This window comes from Rutilus rutilus (genome assembly GCF_951802725.1).
Source record: "Rutilus rutilus genome assembly, chromosome: 10".
Classification (NCBI taxonomy): domain Eukaryota; kingdom Metazoa; phylum Chordata; class Actinopteri; order Cypriniformes; family Leuciscidae; genus Rutilus; species Rutilus rutilus.
Window position 1 is genome coordinate 25,003,203 of NC_140215.1, and position 20,122 is coordinate 25,023,324.

At 37.3% G+C, this 20,122-nt stretch overlaps 1 protein-coding gene across 1 annotated transcript in view; it reads right to left on the minus strand.

The window, feature by feature from the left end:
- ptprna (protein tyrosine phosphatase receptor type Na) overlaps nucleotides 1–19,507 on the minus strand; it is a 31,547-nt gene extending 12,040 nt beyond the window's left edge. The window contains exons 1-12 of the mRNA XM_084421758.1: nucleotides 19,205–19,507; nucleotides 15,568–15,618; nucleotides 10,477–10,587; nucleotides 8,335–8,428; nucleotides 6,390–6,543; nucleotides 5,989–6,298; nucleotides 5,436–5,561; nucleotides 5,196–5,227; nucleotides 4,381–4,652; nucleotides 3,681–3,767; nucleotides 3,465–3,544; nucleotides 3,223–3,287 (exon numbers count right to left, since the gene is read on the minus strand). Of these exons, the coding sequence (XP_084277884.1) occupies nucleotides 3,223–3,287; nucleotides 3,465–3,544; nucleotides 3,681–3,767; nucleotides 4,381–4,652; nucleotides 5,196–5,227; nucleotides 5,436–5,561; nucleotides 5,989–6,298; nucleotides 6,390–6,543; nucleotides 8,335–8,428; nucleotides 10,477–10,587; nucleotides 15,568–15,618; nucleotides 19,205–19,280 (1,458 nt within the window). The 5' untranslated portion in view covers nucleotides 19,281–19,507. The remainder of the gene's footprint in view (nucleotides 1–3,222; nucleotides 3,288–3,464; nucleotides 3,545–3,680; nucleotides 3,768–4,380; nucleotides 4,653–5,195; nucleotides 5,228–5,435; nucleotides 5,562–5,988; nucleotides 6,299–6,389; nucleotides 6,544–8,334; nucleotides 8,429–10,476; nucleotides 10,588–15,567; nucleotides 15,619–19,204) is intronic.
- Between the last annotated feature and the right edge of the window lie 615 nt (nucleotides 19,508–20,122).

Below are 20,122 nucleotides of genomic sequence, written 5' to 3' on the forward strand. Positions count from 1 at the left end.
AAACAGGGTTTAACAAAAATCACACACATTCGTGTGTGTGCCACGCTGCATAATACTGAAGATGTGAACTGTAACCAAACACGTGTGGTTAATTGTTATTTTAGTATTCATTTTTAGAGATCATAATTTTTCAAATATTACCAAATAGTAAAAGACTAATTTAAAGATAAACTATTTTGAGTTCTGTTATTATGGTAAGATATGATGATACAATATGGAGGCAAGTTTTTGTTTAATTGTATTTAAAAAAGTGTATATATAGTAGTGGTGTCAGATCGATTAATCGCATCTAACATACAAGTTTGTAAATATGTGTGTGTGTGTGAGTGAGTGAGTGAGTGAGTGAATGAGTTAGTGAGTGAGTGAGTGAGCACTAATATATAGTTATATATGTATACAATTAAAATTTGTCATTCTGACCCATGTAAAACTGGAGGGAGAGAGAGAAAAAAATATATTTGAATACGTTTTTACAAGTTTAGTCTGGTGCTGTTTAGTAACAGTATGAGTGAAAGTAAAAGTTTGAGTGGTCATGGTACATTTGTTTTATGCACATTTAAAGAACTGATAAAGCCTACAATATATAGTGCAAAACACTGACTTCCACTTAAAATACAGCATTATTCACAACCGTGTCGCAGTTTGTAACTGATTTTATAATCCAAGGTGTGTATGGGTGTGCAAATAGAAAAATGCTTTTTCAAGCTGTGATGAATAATGATTAAATATATTGCAATGTGAAATTTTCACTTTTCTTTAAACAAGAGAAAAAAATATGTTCTGAAAAAGTGTTTATGAAATATTTGTATTTTATTTGTATTATTTTTTACAAATGTTGACTAAATTAAACCAGGGCGCACGATTAATGGCATCAGTACGTTGATCACCTAATAAAGCGTTAAGTAGCCTACGTCTTTATATGCATAATTTTTTTACATTATTCATTAGGAAAATATATAATAGTGTCAAAAACAACCATCACATAAACATCAGCATATATAATTAAGCATCTCAGCATTTAAAAAACGAAATAAAGGCCAACAGCCTCAATAGATCTGGTATAAAACAGAACTCACCGGCACACATCTCGTCTACCTCTTTACATCACACGCGCCACAACACCACGAGCAGGGCCGTCTTCAATCTCACATTTTCAAGCCTCCTCAAAGTCCACGCATCCCCGGTCGAACAACTTAAGCAAAGCATCAAGCAAGCGCTTCAAAGTAGCCGGTGGTTGACGTGAGAAACCAAAACGGAGGGAAAGAGTGGCATACATGTAGTGCCGGAGCGAAAAGGTAAATGAGTGAAAATAAATGGGAAGGACAAGAAAAGGGAGGGGAAAGAGAGAATGTGCCTCCCCGAGAGCTGTGTCCGACTCATATGAAGGCCTCGCTGCCTCTCAGCCCCATTCAACCAATGCCGCCACTTGTCACATCAAACGTCGTTGCCGTAGCGACAGCTCCACATGTTGCTGATGGTGAAATGGAGGGGTGGGGGAGGTACTGATGCCCTGGATAGGTCGTCCGTGAGAGAGCGAGAGAGAGAGAGAGAGAGAGAGAGAGAGAGAGAGAGAGAGAGAGAGAGGAGGGGGAAAAAATGGGCCGAAAGCAACAGGAGCAGGAGGGGGGTACAACGAATGGGGTGTAAGGAAAGTGCCAACGGGCCCAAAAAGGGGTTCGTAAGTAATATGGTTTGGCAAGGACACAAACACTGAGCCTTCACATCTGGAATAAGCTGGAGACAATACGGGACAATGATTTATAGAATAATAAGTGCTTCGATTGATACACTCTTCAATGGGGTTCTGTATAGAAAACGTTCTGTATAAGGAGAAATGTCTTAAATGATTGCATAATACTTTCATGTTTAACAGGTTATTTTGATTTTATGTAGAAATAAAGTATGTTTCTGAGCTGTTTAATTCATAAAATGTAATTCAAATTAAAAATAATAATAATAATAAATTGAAATTGAATCCATAAAATGGTCCCATGAAGGGAACCACTAAAAGGTTCTATTATGAAGTGCCTGACAGAACCATATATATATATATATATATATTGTCTAAGAATGGACTAATACGTATGTTTTAGTTTGGATATTTTAGTCGTTTTAAGCTTAAAAAGGATTTTCTGGATGTGACGTTCAATAAATGTTCTAGGGTACAAACAACATTTGTCATTAATAAAATTTCAAGGCAATCTCAGTGGGAGTCCCAAAATTTGGGCATTGCTATGTATGTCACCATGGGACGCAAAAACTTTAATTCATTAAAGAAGAGAATAAAAGTGAAGAAAGAGACTCACAGAGAAAGAAAGAAGCCCAGAGAGACTAAACAGCCTAAGCAGAAAAGCATGTATCCCCATAAAAGGCGGACAAAAAACAGTCAGGTGCAAGCAGGTCTCATTACTGAGGCAGAGGGAGAGAAAATTATAAGATAAAGGACAGGGAGAGTGCACACACACACACACACACACACTCATACACCGTGCACTTCAGAGCAAAGAAAGTGTCACAGCCCACAATAGAACAAGAAAGAATAATTAAAAATATGAGCAGCCGGATGCAACAAAAGACATTATTCTGCATTCAAGGGCCTGCAACAGCTGTACAAAGTGAAAGGGGAGCGAACGAGGGAGAGCAGAACGCCTCAATATGCACCGAGCACAAAAGCCACCCAAGAAAGTGGGGGAGCGAGGGAGAAAGGGACGGGGAGGGGTCAAAGGCAGAGGTAACAAAAAGAGAATGGCAGAGGGGAGAATGGCATGGGACAAGAAGAGAAAGAATGAGTGAGGGAGAGAAATGAGGCACAGCGGGGAAAAAAACGCAGGAGGATTTGAGACGGGGGAACGGTACAGTGCGGACGGTTCGAGATGAACGGTGACGATTTCAAAAACATTTCGTTTCAAATGCCCTCCTTGTTCGGTTCAGTATTAACCGCCAAAGTGATTCATGAGAACCGAGAATTATATCTCGGTACGACATCTGTACATAATAGACGGACAAAACTGTAGAATCTATGAATTTCAATGAGAATGTTGCCTTGATGAGGACGGTTATGTAGAGAATAATAACCTGTGTGGCCGATTCTGTTGCTGACTGACAAGAGAGAATGCTTCATTGTACCAACCGGTTCCCATAATCGCATAATCAATAGACCTGCTGATCACAGTGAATGTGTTTTTTTTTTTTTTTTCGTTTGTGATAGGAGGATATTCTTACCTCTCCCACTCCAGTCTGGATGATTTTCAAACCTGTCTCACCCTCGAGGAACTTCTTCTCAGCTACTGCAATATAAAGACAAAACACGTTTGTGAATGTGTGAATTAATCAATAAGTGCCTGCTCATTCTTTTTCCCTTTCACCAAATCCTCTCTCTCTCTCTCTCTCTCTCTCTCTCTCTCCCTTTCCCCGGCCAGCTGGATGTAAATTTAACGGTCCAAACGAGAAGGCTTGTCACTCACCGGCTTTATTGGCCACATCCTCTGCGCTGAGATTTAGAGAGTTCTGTCGGATCCTGAACGTCAGGGCAGAACCAACCACGCTGCACACATGAACAGAGACAAACGGCCAAATGTTGTCTTTTATTCTCACCCTTTATTCACCAATATGTTAGTCTCTCCATCCAGCAATGCAACCCCCCCCCCCCCCCCCCCCCCACACACACACACACACTTTACCTGATGTTGATGAAACTGCTCGTGGAGAGATGGATTCTCTCTGCCAGGGTCTCTAAGAGTTTCACCCCGTCATACAGACTTAAATGACTGGAGGGAAAACACAGGAAGACATATAATACACTTGTTTTATTATGAGCATTCAAATTGACAAATAAATGAAACACATTTCAAGGAACATTCAGCCATACTAACAGAAATACGTCAGAAAAACACACACTGGAAAAACGGATCAATTTCTATATTTCTATTTCTAATTTTAAAATTTAAATGGTATGTAGATTTGATGTGGTCACCTTAAATTTATCTTACATAGAATTAAAAAATATATATATCCATATATCTTGCCATACATTTCAATAAAGACTGCTCATGGCTTTTCCGGTCATAATTACGTAAATCATTTTACATAAAATAATAAATTATTTAATAAATAATATAATCAATTTCATACAGATTGCACTCACAGAGCAATTTCCTGATTAAATATTTTAGAAATAAGAAATAAAAATATATTGACTACACATTTACATTATATATATATACATAAATAAAAAATATAAATTTTCTTAAAACTTGGAAGAAGATGCTTCACTTTTATTGAAGTTGAGCATGGATTATTGTGTCTACAAATGACTTCTACATCACTGAATGAACAGTACAAAACCATAAATAGTTTTAGGAGCTTGACTGTGACTCCTACCTCTGATTAGTGACGATGTATCCATATTCCTCTCTGGTGTTTGTCCCATCCTTAGCGGTTTTCAGGATGTTGGCGGTTTTCTCTTTTAAATCCAGGTCTTTTGCTGACAGGGTGGGTCCCACACTGTCTCCCTTAGGCACAGTGACAGGGGCTGGCGTGGATGCGGGCCGGGTAGGGGTCCGCTGGGATGGTGGGGTGGAGGGCAGAGCTGAAACAGGTGAGGGGGGTTTGGCTCCTTTTTGTGACACTTTTTCACTGCCCTCTACAATTGTCTGTCGAGGAAAACACAAAATGTGTAAAAAAAAAAAAAAACTTACTACAGATTATCCTGCATAGATTTTTTAAACCTGAAATTGCAATGTACAGCTAATTAATGACTCTTTCTGTAACACTTTACAATAAGGTTCATTAGTTAACATTAGTCATAAGAACTAAGAATGAACAATACTTCTACAGCATTTATTGCTCTTGGTCAATATTAATTTCAACATTTACTAAATTTATTTACAAATGTACTATTTGTTAACATTAGTTAATGCACTGTGAAGCAACATGAACAAACAATGAACAGCTGTATTTTTATTAACTAACGTTAACAAAGATTTACTAATACAGTAACAAATGTATTGCTCATTGTTAGTTCGTGTTAGTTAATACATTACAAACTTTTTCAAGCTTTATGATAAGTGGCAGTGTTATTTAAATAATTAGGTGACTCATTCAACTGTGTGTTAAAAGTGTTGTTTAAAACCGAATCCAGGTGAAATTGTTAATAGTTTCTTTTAGCGTTTAGATGAATCATTAGATGCGCCTACCTCTTTTACCGTGACTGTCCCTGGGGATTGATCTGAGGAACAGAAAGATAAGAAAAAAACATCACACGGTGCTTTTGTCCCCTGAATACTCGAAATGGTATTAAAATAAAAACTTGACGTGCATGACAATAAGACCAGATGCAGTGACTTCCTCCTATATGATTCAAGCCGTTTTGACGATGCATATGTCTGCATGCATGCCATGAGTACATTTGTTTGTGTTGTGATGCCACTATATACCTGTGTTCTCCATGTTTTGTAGCAGCTGTAACACTAGAGTAAGTCTTTTTATCTGCTGAGGGCTCAGATCTCGTGGGTCCACCCCAAGACCCTTTAAAAGACTTGCCAACTGCGCCAGTTTATCATCTGTAACACAAAGTTCAAGATTCAACATTCAAGAGTTCATTGTCACATATCGACGTTTTGTTGCACCATACAATTAAATACTAACTCTGCAATCCCTAAAAGAACCACTAACATCAAACATTACAGTAGTGCATTTCCTGGGATTTACACCATGACCTTGGTGTTATACTAGCACCAATAGCTTCTATTTTAGATACAGGAATCCCATCCTTGAGTTTCACAAAAACATATTTGTATTGTTAAATCTAGGAAAGAAAATCTGTGAGCAAACAAGTTCAAAATACACATGCAAGATACAATAAACAGCTCCATAATATGAATTTACTCCAATTCAAAACTAAAGCAAACATTGCACATGCAGATTTTAATAGTGCATTGATTACTATGACCACATCTTAACATTTATATTTCAAGGTACTCTACTCACCATCAAGTCCGGCAAGAGAACTGTAGTCCTGAGGGGGTTTCTTGTTGGTGCGCTGGGTTGAGCTGGGCTGTTCCTGTAGGGTGTAGTCCTCTCCATATTCCAAAGGGAAATCTAGATCCTCATAGTATGGAGCGGCAGGGAGGGCTGCTGCCCCCCTGTGACGGAACGAGGGCTGTGCGGAGGAGAGGTAGAAAGACACTGCCTCTTCCAGGAGCTGACGGTCTCTGTCTTTTTGCTGGGATCCCGTTCGAGAGGGTGGTCGCTGGTATCCCATGCTGCTGTGAGGATGGAGTGAATGAGTCATGTCCTCCTGTTAGAGAACAATGAGAAAATTTGTCTAGAAAGCATTTTTTTCCCCTCATAAATCTGGTTTTCTATGCTACTTTCTATGCCAGATTTACTTGTAAGTATGAGTATGGGTCCATTGGTAGGGCTTGCATCCGGAGCGAGGAGGACTGGTGGGGGTCTAAGACCATGTAATCCATGTAGCTCTGAGCTGGACCAGGCTCAGAGTTCGAGCTGGAATAGACCTTCTTAGCTGCAGGCTGTGGCGGCCTGAAAAATTCAGTCAGTTGCATTAAAATCTAATACCAGAGATCAAACATCTGAGGTCCGACAAGACCTCTGAAATCAGGTTTTACTGGAGACACTCAAAGGAATAGTTGTAATATAAAAATTGCTTTCTCTTCTGTATAACACAAAAGGAGAAATTCTGAAGAATGATTTTTTAATACAAACACAATAGACTGGACCTTTCAAGCCTCAAAAAGGATACAAAAGCACCAATACAAATACAAAAGTATTAGGGATCTTTTAGGGATCATAAGTAGACCATACACGTCTGTGCAGTATATTGGAAGTCTTTTGTGTGAGAAACACAACAATATTTCAGTAATAAGTCATATTTATTGAAAAACTTGGCTGTGTCTGAAATCGCCCCCTATACCCTTAAATAGGGCACTATTTGAGGGAACAGCCATTTGCAGTGGTGTCCGAAACCATAGTTGACGTTATCGAGTGCACTCATTCAATCCCGTAATGCACTGCAATAATGAGTGTACAACTGATGTACACTCAGCAGGTAGAGAATACCCATAATGCACTGTGAGAGTCTCTTGCCGAATGAACTCCTGCGTCTGACCAGAAGATGGTGCCCGCAGCTGAGTCATCCATACATCCATTTTCCAAACCACAGCCATCTTCTAACCGTATACATACTGGGAACTATATTGTCAGAAGGCGAAGCCCTGCTACTTCTGCGGAGTAATTTGCTCGCAGCACCTGAGAAGCCCCGTGGTGAGGAGCAGAGAGTTCGCTCAGAGTTAGAGTAAATCACTCCGCAGAAGTAGCAGGGCTTCGCCTTCTGAGAATATAGTTCCCAGTATGTATACGGTTAGAAGATGGCTGTATCTCATGTGACCTTGTTATTTGTACACGCTGTGACTATACAAATCACAACATATAAATAGGAAAATGTTGGCGTTATTTTGTCACTTATTGGGAGCAGTATGCTAGCTGGAGCCGTTTACCTCCAGTCTTTGTGCTAAGCTAGGCTAGCGGTGTGTGCGTCAGACAGAGTTACGGCACGCACGGAGATGAGAAGGGTATGTATGGACTTATCTAACTCTGGGGGATACGGTGAATAAGCTAAAGTCCCCAAAAGTCGGCGTGTTCCTTTAAGTTTTATACATGTTAGTTTCCATGACAGAGTTCAAGATATTTTCAACTGCTGGAGCTGCCAGTTTGCTAAGTTTCAAATGATTATTAAACAGCAAGCACAAGCGGCAGCCCTTCCGGGCTAATAATGCTAATAGTGAATGAGGGTATAGCTCTTGATATCTGTTGGAACCGAAGGCCTCAAGTTTGAGTTTCTCCCAATAAATGTAAAAACACCAAAAATAAATCTTTAAAAAGAAAATCTTAACCAAGCAAGCTCTACTTTGAACATTCATGAGGAAAGTAGTGATTGATGAATAAAATATTCTGTTGAAACACATTGATTGATAAGGTTTAAAACGGTCTGAAAAACGAATGAAAGATTCAGACTGATCTGGTCCTCAAGTTCATCTTGACTGAACCAGGGAGATGAATAACAATTCAATATTCACAAAGCTCTTGTATGAATAAAAAAAACAACTTAGAATACAGTGCACTTTCATGATACGTTTATGGTTATTTTGAGCTCCAGAATCCATTAACTGTAATTGCACAGAAAAAAAAGAAAAAATGACCAGGAAGAAAAAATGTCGCACTGAAGAAATGTCATACAGGTTTTGGAACGACATAATGGAGAGTAAACGATTCTATTCCTTTAAACTGAAAGTCGTATGTGTTTCTGGTACTCACTGTGCATTCTGGATCTTTTGGGAGCGTGTGTGAGGAATACGGCTCAGCTCCTTAGCAATGATGCGCTGGGTGATTTCATCCTGCCAGGAGAATCCTGTCCACATGCACACAAACACACACATAATTACAGACACACGCGCCATTACAGGTACAGCGTTAGTGTGCATCGTAAGTGTATTTTTTCTTGAAAACAAGTCTGATAAAACTCAGATACTCAATCCTGTCAGATTTATTTGTTTTTCTTTAGTCTAATGTATAATCTTTGTATAATGTATAATTTCTTCATAATTTCGTTTGATATTATAATAAATTATTACTTTTGATACACCTTGCACAGCGCATAACACACTCCATTAGATATGGAAGTAGATGACAGTCTGTCTATTCTTAAACTGGTAATATAAGGATTCAGAAAAACAATAAAGTGTTAAATATTTGAAAAGTCGGAAGTGGTTGGATGTCAATACCAAAAAAAAAAAAAAAAAAAACTGTAATTTATCCTGATATTTCAGGTAAAATGTTGAAAAGATTTTTCATTATAAAATATTTGGATAGAAATTCATTTTCCTTCATTTCTATCCAGTAGGGATGCACCGATACCACTTTTTCCAGAACAAGTCCGATACCGATACTTTTTTTTAAGTACTTGCCAACTAAGTACCGCTACCTGTATTTTCATTGCATTTTTAATTGTTAAAAATATTGGGCAAATAAACCAAAAGAATGTTAATCAAATTAGTTGGCTAATTTGTTATTTTAATATCTAATGCCTGTTAAAATGTATTGTAGGAGCGACTGTTATACTTTCACTGTTCGTATTATTGCTCTATCATATTTCATCTTTAATTTAATAGCACCGTGAATATTTAGAGCTCAACCAGTCAAGGGCAGTGAGCCATTTTATCTTTCTTTTGTTGTTAGATTAACATTGAGGACAAAGACAGCAATAGGTTTATTAGGCTGCTGTCACTTTAAGAGCTGCACTTATCCAACATGCTGTTACGTACGTATTTTCTTTTCAACCGTTTGCATTCACTTAAGACATAACCGACTATGTTTCACAAGGATACTTGTCTATACAGGCATTTTGTGGTGAATTTGTCCGTTCAAGCGCAAGAAGACACGAAAGGGACTCAATTTAATAGGCTATTCGCGACTGTGCTCATGTGATTACTGTACAGCCTTCCTATAATAATCTAGGGAACCACTTTATCGGGCTCGATACCGATACTGGTATGGTTGCATCCATATCACCCTGTAGCCCAAGACTGGTTACCCACTGAAGCTAAGCAGGGCTGAGCAAACCAGGTTACTGCTGGAAGAGGTGTTGGTGAGGCCAGCAGGGGGCGCTCACCCTGTGGTCTGTGTGGGTCCTAACGCCCCAGTGTAGTGATGGGGACACTATACTGTCAAAGAGCACCAACCTTCGGATGAGACATTAAACCGAGGACCTGACTCTTTGTGGTCATTAAAAATCCCAGGATGTCCTTCGGAAAAAAAGAGCAGGGGTTTAACCTCGGCATCCTGGCCAAATTTGCCCATTGGCCCCTGTCCATCATGGCCTCCTAATCATCCCCATATACTGATTGGCTTCATTACCAATCTGTCTCCTCTCCACCAATAAGCTGGTGTGTGGTGGGCGTTCTGGCGCAATATGGCTGTCGTCGCATCATCCAGATGGATGCTGCACATTGGTGGTGGTTGAGGAGATCCCCCCCCCTTCTATGTAAAGCGCTTTGAGTACCCAGAAAAGCGCTATATGAATGTAACAAATTATTATTATTACTATCCAACATTTAAAATTGTTCAAATTTAATGAATTAAATGACCCAGAGTCAACAAAGCAACTATTCACTGGATTCAACGCAGGATGTCAACTGTGAGAGTAAATGTCATTCGTGCTTCGCAGAGCTCCAGGAAAACTTGATATTCTGAACTTCATGATTTGTTAGTCTTTGTTTGCTTCCATGCTGTTCGGTCGGGGGTGCCAGGACGTTCTTGTTTTTTGCTGTTCATGTGGATTGTTTGCCTGTTTCCCGGTCTGGATAATCTGTGTTTTTGTCTTTTGTTATTAAAGATGTGTGTGCACATAGATTCTCTCTCTGCCTCGATGTGTGTGTGTGTGTGTGTGTGTGTGCTTACCCTGAATCATTAACTCTTTGAGCACTTCCTGCAGTCTCTGAAGAACAGGAACAGAGATCTGGTACTGAACCTGATCATGTCTGGAGCTCCGACACTGTCCAAAGATCTTGTCTGTAATACAAACAAAAACAAATTATTCAGATTTAGAACACTGAAGAGAAAATCTGGAAAAATGTATATATATTTGAAAATAATATTTCCACAATATTCTGATTACATAAAAAAAATCTCAACTAAGTTAGATTTAAAAGTTACTAACGTTAGTATAAACAATGTCGAAAAAATTAAGCGTCATCTTAAACACTCAACAAAAATTACAGTGTGACTAAGAGGCATATTAAAATGTCACAGACAAAATAACCCATGCGTGAAAAATGAGCCAGTTTCCTGACTAACAAACACCCATAACATATTCAACCCACTCCACACACACTTTCATACACTCACATCCCACACATACACCACTGACTCATCCCTGACTAAACCTCCAGTTGTGTGGTTTAAAAAAAGACCTTGATCCCTTAACGCAGATGAGCTCTAAACATGAACCCGGCCATTTTCTATATCTCTGAGCGAGTCTGCCCATGAATATGACTCACAGCTATTTCTAGCACAGACGGAGATGTGAGAGCTCTATGGGGGCGATAGATCAGTTGCCCTGGGGCTTGGAAATACACAGTACATTATTACATCGCAATAGAAGTGACCCAGGATAACTGATGTCACACCGCCGCTTTAGTAAAAGAAAGAAAACACAAAATGATTGGTAACACTTTACAATAGGTTTATCATTAGTTAACATAAACATAACACTTCTAAAGCATTTATAAATCTTAGTTAATGTTAATTTCAACATTTGCTAATGCATTATTAAAATCAAAAGTTGTATCTGTTAATATTATTTCATGTATCTGAACTAACATCAACTATAATTAATGCTTTTTTTAAAACTAACATGAACAAAGATTCATAAATACTGTAACACCTGTATTGCTCATCGTTAGTTAATGTTAGTTAAAGCATTAACTAATGTATAATGGGACCTTAAAGTGTTACCAAATTGCCTCTCACAATTAATACATATTTATTCATAACATACACTTTTTAAAGGTTGCTGCATTTTTATTTTACACTATTGCTGACAGTACAGAACATCGGTTTAGCATAGACCAACCCACATAATTACATAGATTTTGAGGCAACATGCTTCATGAATGATGAAACTTTATTTAATATTTTTTTCCCCCATTATATAATGTACAATTCTTTATGTTATACAATGTACAATTTTTGAAGTAATTTTTGTATATGATGATGTGGAGTGTATTCAGTCATTGAGTGTGATTGGTAATTGATGGATCTTCACAGTGATTGGTCATGATATCATTTTAAATGTGATCGAGTTTGAACAGTACGTTGTATATGCCTGATGAAGGTCATGAGACCGAAACGTTGCTAATAAATATTTTTTGCTATTTTATGCAAGTATTGATAGTGTGCGGGATTTTGAGGCTATATACATATAAAATATACACATGTTTGTTAGAATCTATTCTTGACCAAATTCCTATGATGAAATGACAGAACAAGCTATGAAGTGAAGGCTTTGGGAATCTCTCTTTTTTATTTTGCAAACGTATACCTGAGGTCTATTATGTTTAAACCCATTTTGCCACAGAAATTAAACAGTAAAGAGTTTTGGTCCCACTTTATATTAGGTGTCTTTAACAATTATACTTGCACATAATAAAATGTTAAGTGCAATGTATGTATTCATGTTGTATTGCAATACACTTTTGCTGCTATTGAGGTGGGATACGGGTAAGGTTAGAGACAGGTTTGGTAAGAGAAGGGACAACAATGTAATTATAGATGTAATTACAGAAATGAATTACAGATGTAGGTTACAATGTGGGTATTTTCTTAAATATGAGTGAAAAAACATGTACACAATAAGTGCATTGTATCAAATGATTCATTTAATTAGGACATAATAATTAAAGACACTTCAGGTGGATCCAGAGTGTCTTATATAAAAGGTTAATAACTCTTTTATTCTCTCTTTCACTAGTGTCTCTGTACATATTCAGTTAAATACGAACACCTGCCTTTCAATTTGCAGTGCTGGGTCTGATTACATGTAGTCTGAATTCCATATTCAGATTCCAAAAATGGAGTTCTTGTAATCAGATTATATAACATTCTAAAATACTTATAATCAGACTATAGTTACTTTTCTATTGATATACATCCATAAATTATTCATAATTCATTGATCACTCAGTGAGTCATAACCATGTCTTTGGAAGGCTTTTGTCTTTCAAACACATTAAAATCTCGTAATTTCATATTTACATCCAATGTAAACTTTTTTTGTCAGCTGAACCTCTTTGCCATAATATATTTATTTAAAGGTCATTAATAAAATTAAGTCAATAATAATAAATAATAATAATAAAATGCAGTTCATGGTTGGTTAATGGTCACGACATGCAGGTAAACAAATATTTTTTTTTATTCTTTTTTAGTAAATGTTTTATTTTGATTGTTTTTATTAAAAATTTTTAATTTATGATTTAATTACTTATTAGCTTTTTATAAAACTTCCATCATAAACCTGAGTCTGGGAATCCCTGACGTAATGTAATATTTAATGCTCTTCATGTGGTTGAAAACAAAGAATGGAATGTTTTTGTTTTTTCTCTTTGTATTTTTATATTAATATGGTACAAGATTATTCGGTAACACTTTATTTTACAGTGTCCTTGTTACATATGTTACATGCACTTACTATAGTAATAACAGCATAACTACATGCAACTAACCCTCAACCAAACCCTAATCCTATAGTAAGTGCATGTAGTTAATTAATATTACTCAGTACTTAAATATATAATTACACTGCAACAATGACACCTTAAAATAAAGCGTAACTGATTATTCTATTCAAGTCAAAGTGATAAACGATTTAGGTCAAAAGAAATCTTAAAGTAGTCAGATTCTATTACCTAAAATGAGTAACCTAGATTACATTACTAACTACATTTTTTTGTCATGTAATTTTTAATCAGTAACTGACTACAATTTGTAAGTAATCTTACCCAGCCCTGTCAATATGTGTGTTTGAAGGTGTAAAACCTTCAAACAGCAAAAAGCAAACAGCTTTTCACTGAAAAAAAAAAAAAAAAAAACAGTTTATTTATACACCTATGTTCCATCATTTTATAAGATTGGGAACACGGACGCCTTGACCAAGACCCAGATAACCGTCACTGCGAACACAAGTCTTTGAAAGAGCTCCTTGTGTTTGTGTAACCTCTTTTGAATTGGCAGGTATCCGTGTGGGTATATAATGTACGCGTATGTGCGTATGAGACGTGATTGTGTGCGTAAGCGCCGGGTAGTGAGTCATCAGTGATTGTGGGGGCGTACACCCAGCTTCCATCGGCTTGATGATGTCACCGTTACCAAGGGGACGTGGAGCAGGGGTGGGGGGGAATTGACGGAGAGAGAGAAGAGCAGGTGACAGAATACTATGGTTTATGGCTGTGGTAATACAGACACAGGTAAATCCCTGAGAGGAGTATCACAGATGGGATATGTGAATGATACCAGTTGGGATTTTCAGGTATTGCATTAAAACACAAAAAGCGATATGGGTATACCGATACACACTCTTACAAATAAAGCTTCCAAAAGGTGATGCAATAAAAGAGCCATTCTGGGTTCCCCAACAAACCTCAGTGAATAGTTTTTAAAAGAACCATTTTTTTTTCTGAGTGTGAAGAAGATTTTAATAATCTAAAGAGCCTTTTTTCCGCTGTAAAGGGCCTTTTGTGCAATAGAAAGCTTTTGTGGATGTTAAAGGTTCTTCATGGAACCACCATTGCCAATAAGGAACTATTATTTTTAAGAGTGAAAAATACATACAATAAGCAGCACTGATAACTTCATCTCACGTTGTCTAAATGTTACATACAGTGTTCAAAAGTCTGAGACCACATTATAAAAAAAAAAAAAAAAATGAATCCTGCAAATTAACAGAAAGGTTTAGGATTTTGCTACGTTTTGCTGCATATTTGTGATTCCACACTATTTCTAATAAAACCTGCACCCTTCTGACAATGACTTTGTGAACTCCTTTATACAGATGGTCAAATGTTCTTGTGAGCACAAGATGCATTTTGGATAAATCTCAAATCATGCTGAAGAACATCAAGTTTTCCGCTTGTTTACAGGTTTAACATGGAGTTTGTGCAGCTCAAGTGCTGCTGTCATTAATGCAAAAGATTAACACCTTTCAGAATGTACTAATATGTACATTTATGGTACTAATATGCAGCCTTTAGAGGTGGATAAGGTACAAATGTGTACCTTTTAAAAGGATACGGCTCCAGTGACAGCTTTATGAATTTTTTAAATAATGTGGTACTACTTCTGAAATTCATTTAATTAAGTAATTAATTAAACGTTTCATTGAAATTGTTATACTAATAATAATAGTTGTAATGAAAAATTGGTAGCACTTTATTTTACAGTCCTGTTCCACATGAACATACTATTTACTTATTATAGCAATTACAAAAACTGGGTAATAACTACTAACCCTGAACCTACCCCTATACCTAATCTTTAACCCATGTACAGTAGTTACCTTATATTACCAGTACTTTCTTAGGTAAGTACATTGTAAGTACTCAGTAAGTACACGTACTGTAAAATATAAGGTTTTCTATAGTGGTCCCAGACGTGAATCCTATTGTATTACCATCTATAGGCATATCTGACGCAAATAACGTAAACATCCTCCTCCAAAACACACCAACTTGGGTACTGTTGACTAATATAAAATGAGTGAAATTTCCTGCTGCGTAAATTATTTAGCTGTGTGTATGCATCTCTTGTTGCGTCGTAGCAGGATGTAGCAGATCTGTGCTGTCAAGCGATGATCCGGAACTCACGATTAGATCATCAAGAGCAAGAAATAGAGACAGGACACAGAAGATAGCACCAAGTCCTTGTTTTTGAACTTCAGAGAATTACTGTATCTGTGAACGACATAAAATATTGTCCCCGAAGTGTGATACTCACCATCAGAGCAGAACTGCTCCCTAGAGCACAGCCTCTTCTCAAACAAACAGCCTGCATGCAAGAGAGAAAAAAAGACAGATGGAAAGATAAGAAATATAAAAAAAAGCAACTGAAAATAGAATAAAACATTTAGGGCCAGATTTACTAAAAACTTCCTCCGCAGTGAAAAATTAGCGATGAAAAGGAAACTCAATTCACGAATGAATTTATAGGAGTTTCCCTTTCAGATGCAAAATTTATGTGATTTATGGGTATTTGAATAAATAATGCAACGTGATTTAGACACAGAACGCGCGTTTCCATTCCACTGCGTTGCTTTTCCATTGTTTTTCAATGTAAACGCGCTAGACGGGTGTCTTTAACTGTGGCGCTCGCATTCTTTTGCAGCATTGAACATTCTAAAACGTTTTTTTTTAGTTCCACTTGACCTACATCATGTGTTTTTAACCGCAAAAACACAATCTTTGTGAACCTGCCCTTACCAATTTTACTGGTATTTGCGCCATTAAAGGGGACCTATTATACCCCATTTTACAAGATAAGATAAGTCTCAGGTGTCCTTAGTATCTGTCTGTTAAGTTTCAGCTCAAAATACCCCACAGATCATTTATTATATCATGTTGTAAATTCCCATTTTTGAGTGGAAGGAAAAGCATGCTGTTTTTGTGCATGTATTTTTAAAGACAAATGAGCGCTTGCTCCCAACGCCTCTTTCCAGCTCGTGCCTCTGATACCTGCCAAAAACTAAAACATATGTTTGGTTTTGATTATCATCTCTATCTCGGTCATGCTCACGTGACATTGCAGTTCTTCATCATCATGAAAGTTTATTATCTGCATTCGTTTTAAGGACACATCATTCTAAATTTCTGATATGGTTTTCTGAGCGCACACATCCGAAGCACGCACACAAAAAGCTGCTTAAACTAAGTTCTCTTTCACGTGCTATTGCGCTTAAACTGTCCCGCGCCAAATTATCATCGGCTCTGCTTGTTTGCGAACCTATACGCTAATTTGCGTTAGTCATTATGGAAATGTGCTGCTTCTGTGTTCTTTCATTTGTGCATTGTCAGAATCACCAGCATAATAATCCACTCCCTTTAGCGCTTTTAGGGAATTTGCAGTTTCACGAAAATGTTCCTTTTTAGTAAATCAGGCCTTAAATTTAACATCTACCCAAACCTTCAAAGCATTTTTGTCAGTGCCGATATAGAAAAGTTTGTATTCAAGTAACCTTTCCTTCACCAACACATTCATCTCAGCATGGGACTATGAACGAACCTGTCAAAGCTGACTCTGGCACAAATGTTAGAGCTTAAAAACACAGTCCGAAAGCGTATAAACAATATTGAATCAAGATGAATCAATGACAAGAATCATTCATCCATGATGGCCTATGATTGGAGTAGCTTGTTTTTCCCCTAAGATGCAGAACTCTGTGTGGGCAGATAGAATGAGGAAAGAAGCTCTGGGCATGTGCTGAACACAGCTGATCAAATAAAAAGGCAACATAACTGCCAGTGAGCATGACCTGACTATGCTTGAGCGTGTGTGTGTGTGTGTGTGTGTGTGTGTGTGTGTGTGTGTGTGTGTGTGTGTGTGTGTGTGTGTGTGTGTGTGTGTGTGTGTGTGTGTGTGTGTGTGTGTGTGTGTGAATCGCCAGGCTGGCCAACAGCACTGCTGTCAGGGGAACCGAGCAGGACAAACAAAGATAAAGAGTCAGACTGATAAAGCTGTCGGAGAATAAAGTAAAGTGGCCTAAAAACAAATGTGGACCATTTAAAAAGCATGGGGTGTTTTTAAATCATTCTGAATGGAAATATATACCAAAATGTGTTTTGTTTTTAAAGTTAGATTCAAAACATAATTCTTCACTCTCATAATACTGATGAGCTCTATGTATGAAGAGTGAAGGTTACTCAACACAATTTCATTAAAGAGCTATTTTTGAAACAATACACTCAATGACAATTAGATTGTGTAAAATGTGTAAAGTTCATTTATTATCTATGGCTATTTTCCAGTAGAGCAAATGGACTCAGACAGATGGTAAACCTCTTAGAAATGAAAAAAATAATAATAATTTGATGTCAACCTCTCCACTTTCCAATGATTACTTATCACATCAGTGAAAATCACCATGACCGTGTTTTACTCACACTGGATTAATGATTAAAAAAGGTGCACTGAATTCCTGTATAAAAAAAAAAAAGACAGATTTTAGTCTCAGACAGTGCAAGTCTATTCTTAAACTGGAATAATCATTATTAATTGTGTTAAGATAATAAGCAATATAAATGCACAAAATACTCCAATCAGTTGTCTGTATAAATTAGTATCAAAAACCCTTAAGTCAAGGTTTTTCCTATAATCTTTACAAAGGCAACACTTGCCATTTTTTTTTATATACAATTATATTCCTCTGGTTTAAGCCTCTATCAAGTCTTAAACAAAACTCAAAAATATAATGATTGGACTTGGCAACAATAAATATCAATCAGACACTCATGAAACAAGGTGTGGGCAAATGCAAGAATGATGGAAAATCATCCTGTTTCAAAATCAACACCAGCCAATAGAAAATTAGACGAAATGTTAGGATGAACGAGACAAAACTAATAGACTGCAACAAATGCTATCAATTTTATAATGATATTCACAATGAATAGGCTATAGAAAAAGGAGATTAATAGAAAATATATATATAAATAAATAATTGATCATGCATTTCATTTACACAAAACTAAAGCCTTAACCAGCCTGTGCAAAGGGTAGCTAGTGAGAATCTGTTGAGCTCTACCATTCATAAATGTCAATAGTAACGCACGGATGAATTAAATACCACCAACAACAACCATAAGAAAAAAGGCGTTTATTAAGCAAACTACGACAGTGCACTCGAGAGTGTGTTAATCAACTAGAAAATATAAGATATAGTATAAGATTTAGTAGATGACAGTATATATTACAGAAATATTTGCAAATGGGTCACTCGTCCAATGTCGTCGACGTGTCGCCAAGGATACAGAGAAGAGTTATTTCTATTGGTCAGAGCAGGGATGGAGAATAAAAAGTAGTTTTCTTAACCGAATAATGCTTAGATAGAGGGGGATGATATATATCGGATGATTTAAAGCCTAAATAACCTAAGATGAAACATAAAGTGGATAGATGCTATATATACAAATATCAATATCGGCCCTCTCCATGGTGCTGAAACGCTCTTCCTTGTCTCTATACTGTCCATTCCCACCAGTTGCGCAACGAAGCTGAATACAGTTTAGTTTAAGCCTTTAACACTTCTAATGCATATTTAGGTGGAGAAGTGATAACAATGTGTAGGCAAACACGACCAAACACAATATGCAAATATTCTCGCGAGCAAACACAATATGCAAATAATCTCAAAAGTGATTTTAAAAGAATGGCACATAAACCATCTCATACACGTCACATAACTCACTAAACTTCCTACGAATAGAAGCATTTGTTGTACTGTATATAAGTAAATGTGGCCACATCGTAATTGTCATAGGCCTTAAAAACCACACCAATGCACAATGTCTATGCACAATGAAACTGAAATTCTTTTCGAGATATTTCTCGAAGATTTTCCTCATCTGCTGACATAACCTACCGTATTTGCCTGCCATTCCAAGCTGGCAGAATACGGACATCAAAAACAGGGCTCTCCATACTCGTGGATGCATCATATTAACTATCCACGGGATTGAAGTCAGCACGCGTTGTTTTATCGCCCTCCGTCAAGAATTTAAATCCACATCTTGTCTGTCGGTGCCGAAGGCTTGTGCTAAACGCTTGTAGCACAAGTGATGGACGCGTCAGGTAAGACACATTAACTGTAGTCTTTCGTTTTAGCCAGTAATAAACATACAGAGGCAGTAACGAATGTACAGAATTTGTGGTGCGGATCTGGAGCGGGAATCACGATCTTTCTTCACGGATGTGGAGGGGACCCGCAATTACGTCATAGGGAGCCCAGGAGATTTGTGAAGAGTCTTGCATGCAAAAGGAAGGAGGGGGCCAACAGACATCTATAAAGAGCGGGCAGGATGTGTGGCTGTCTGTTGTTAAGCATTCACAATATTTTCGGCGACTGCAGAAGATCACTGAATCCTTCTGTTGGTTATAGTTTTCCTCCTCCCACAAGGAAACTTGTGGAGAAAAAGAAAATGACATCACATATCACTGAGGAAAGAAGGGGTATCAAATGAATTTTTCCTTAAAGGCAAATCCATACACATACACAAAGTCGTATATTAGGCTTACAACTGACAAATCAGTAGCCTACTTACTGTATGTTCCCCCATGTGCGGCACAGGAAACCACTTTCATTTGTCATATTATTAATAATCAAGAAATAGATGAAAATATAAAAACACCTTCAGGAGAACAAGAAGCTTCAACAAAACCTCAGTATGTAGAATCAGATAACCAAAGGAAGTAAGGATAATCATGTACAATGTACATACACATGAAGAGGATAAATCAAAAAAATAAAAGACAACGATAAATGGTTAAGTACAACACATTT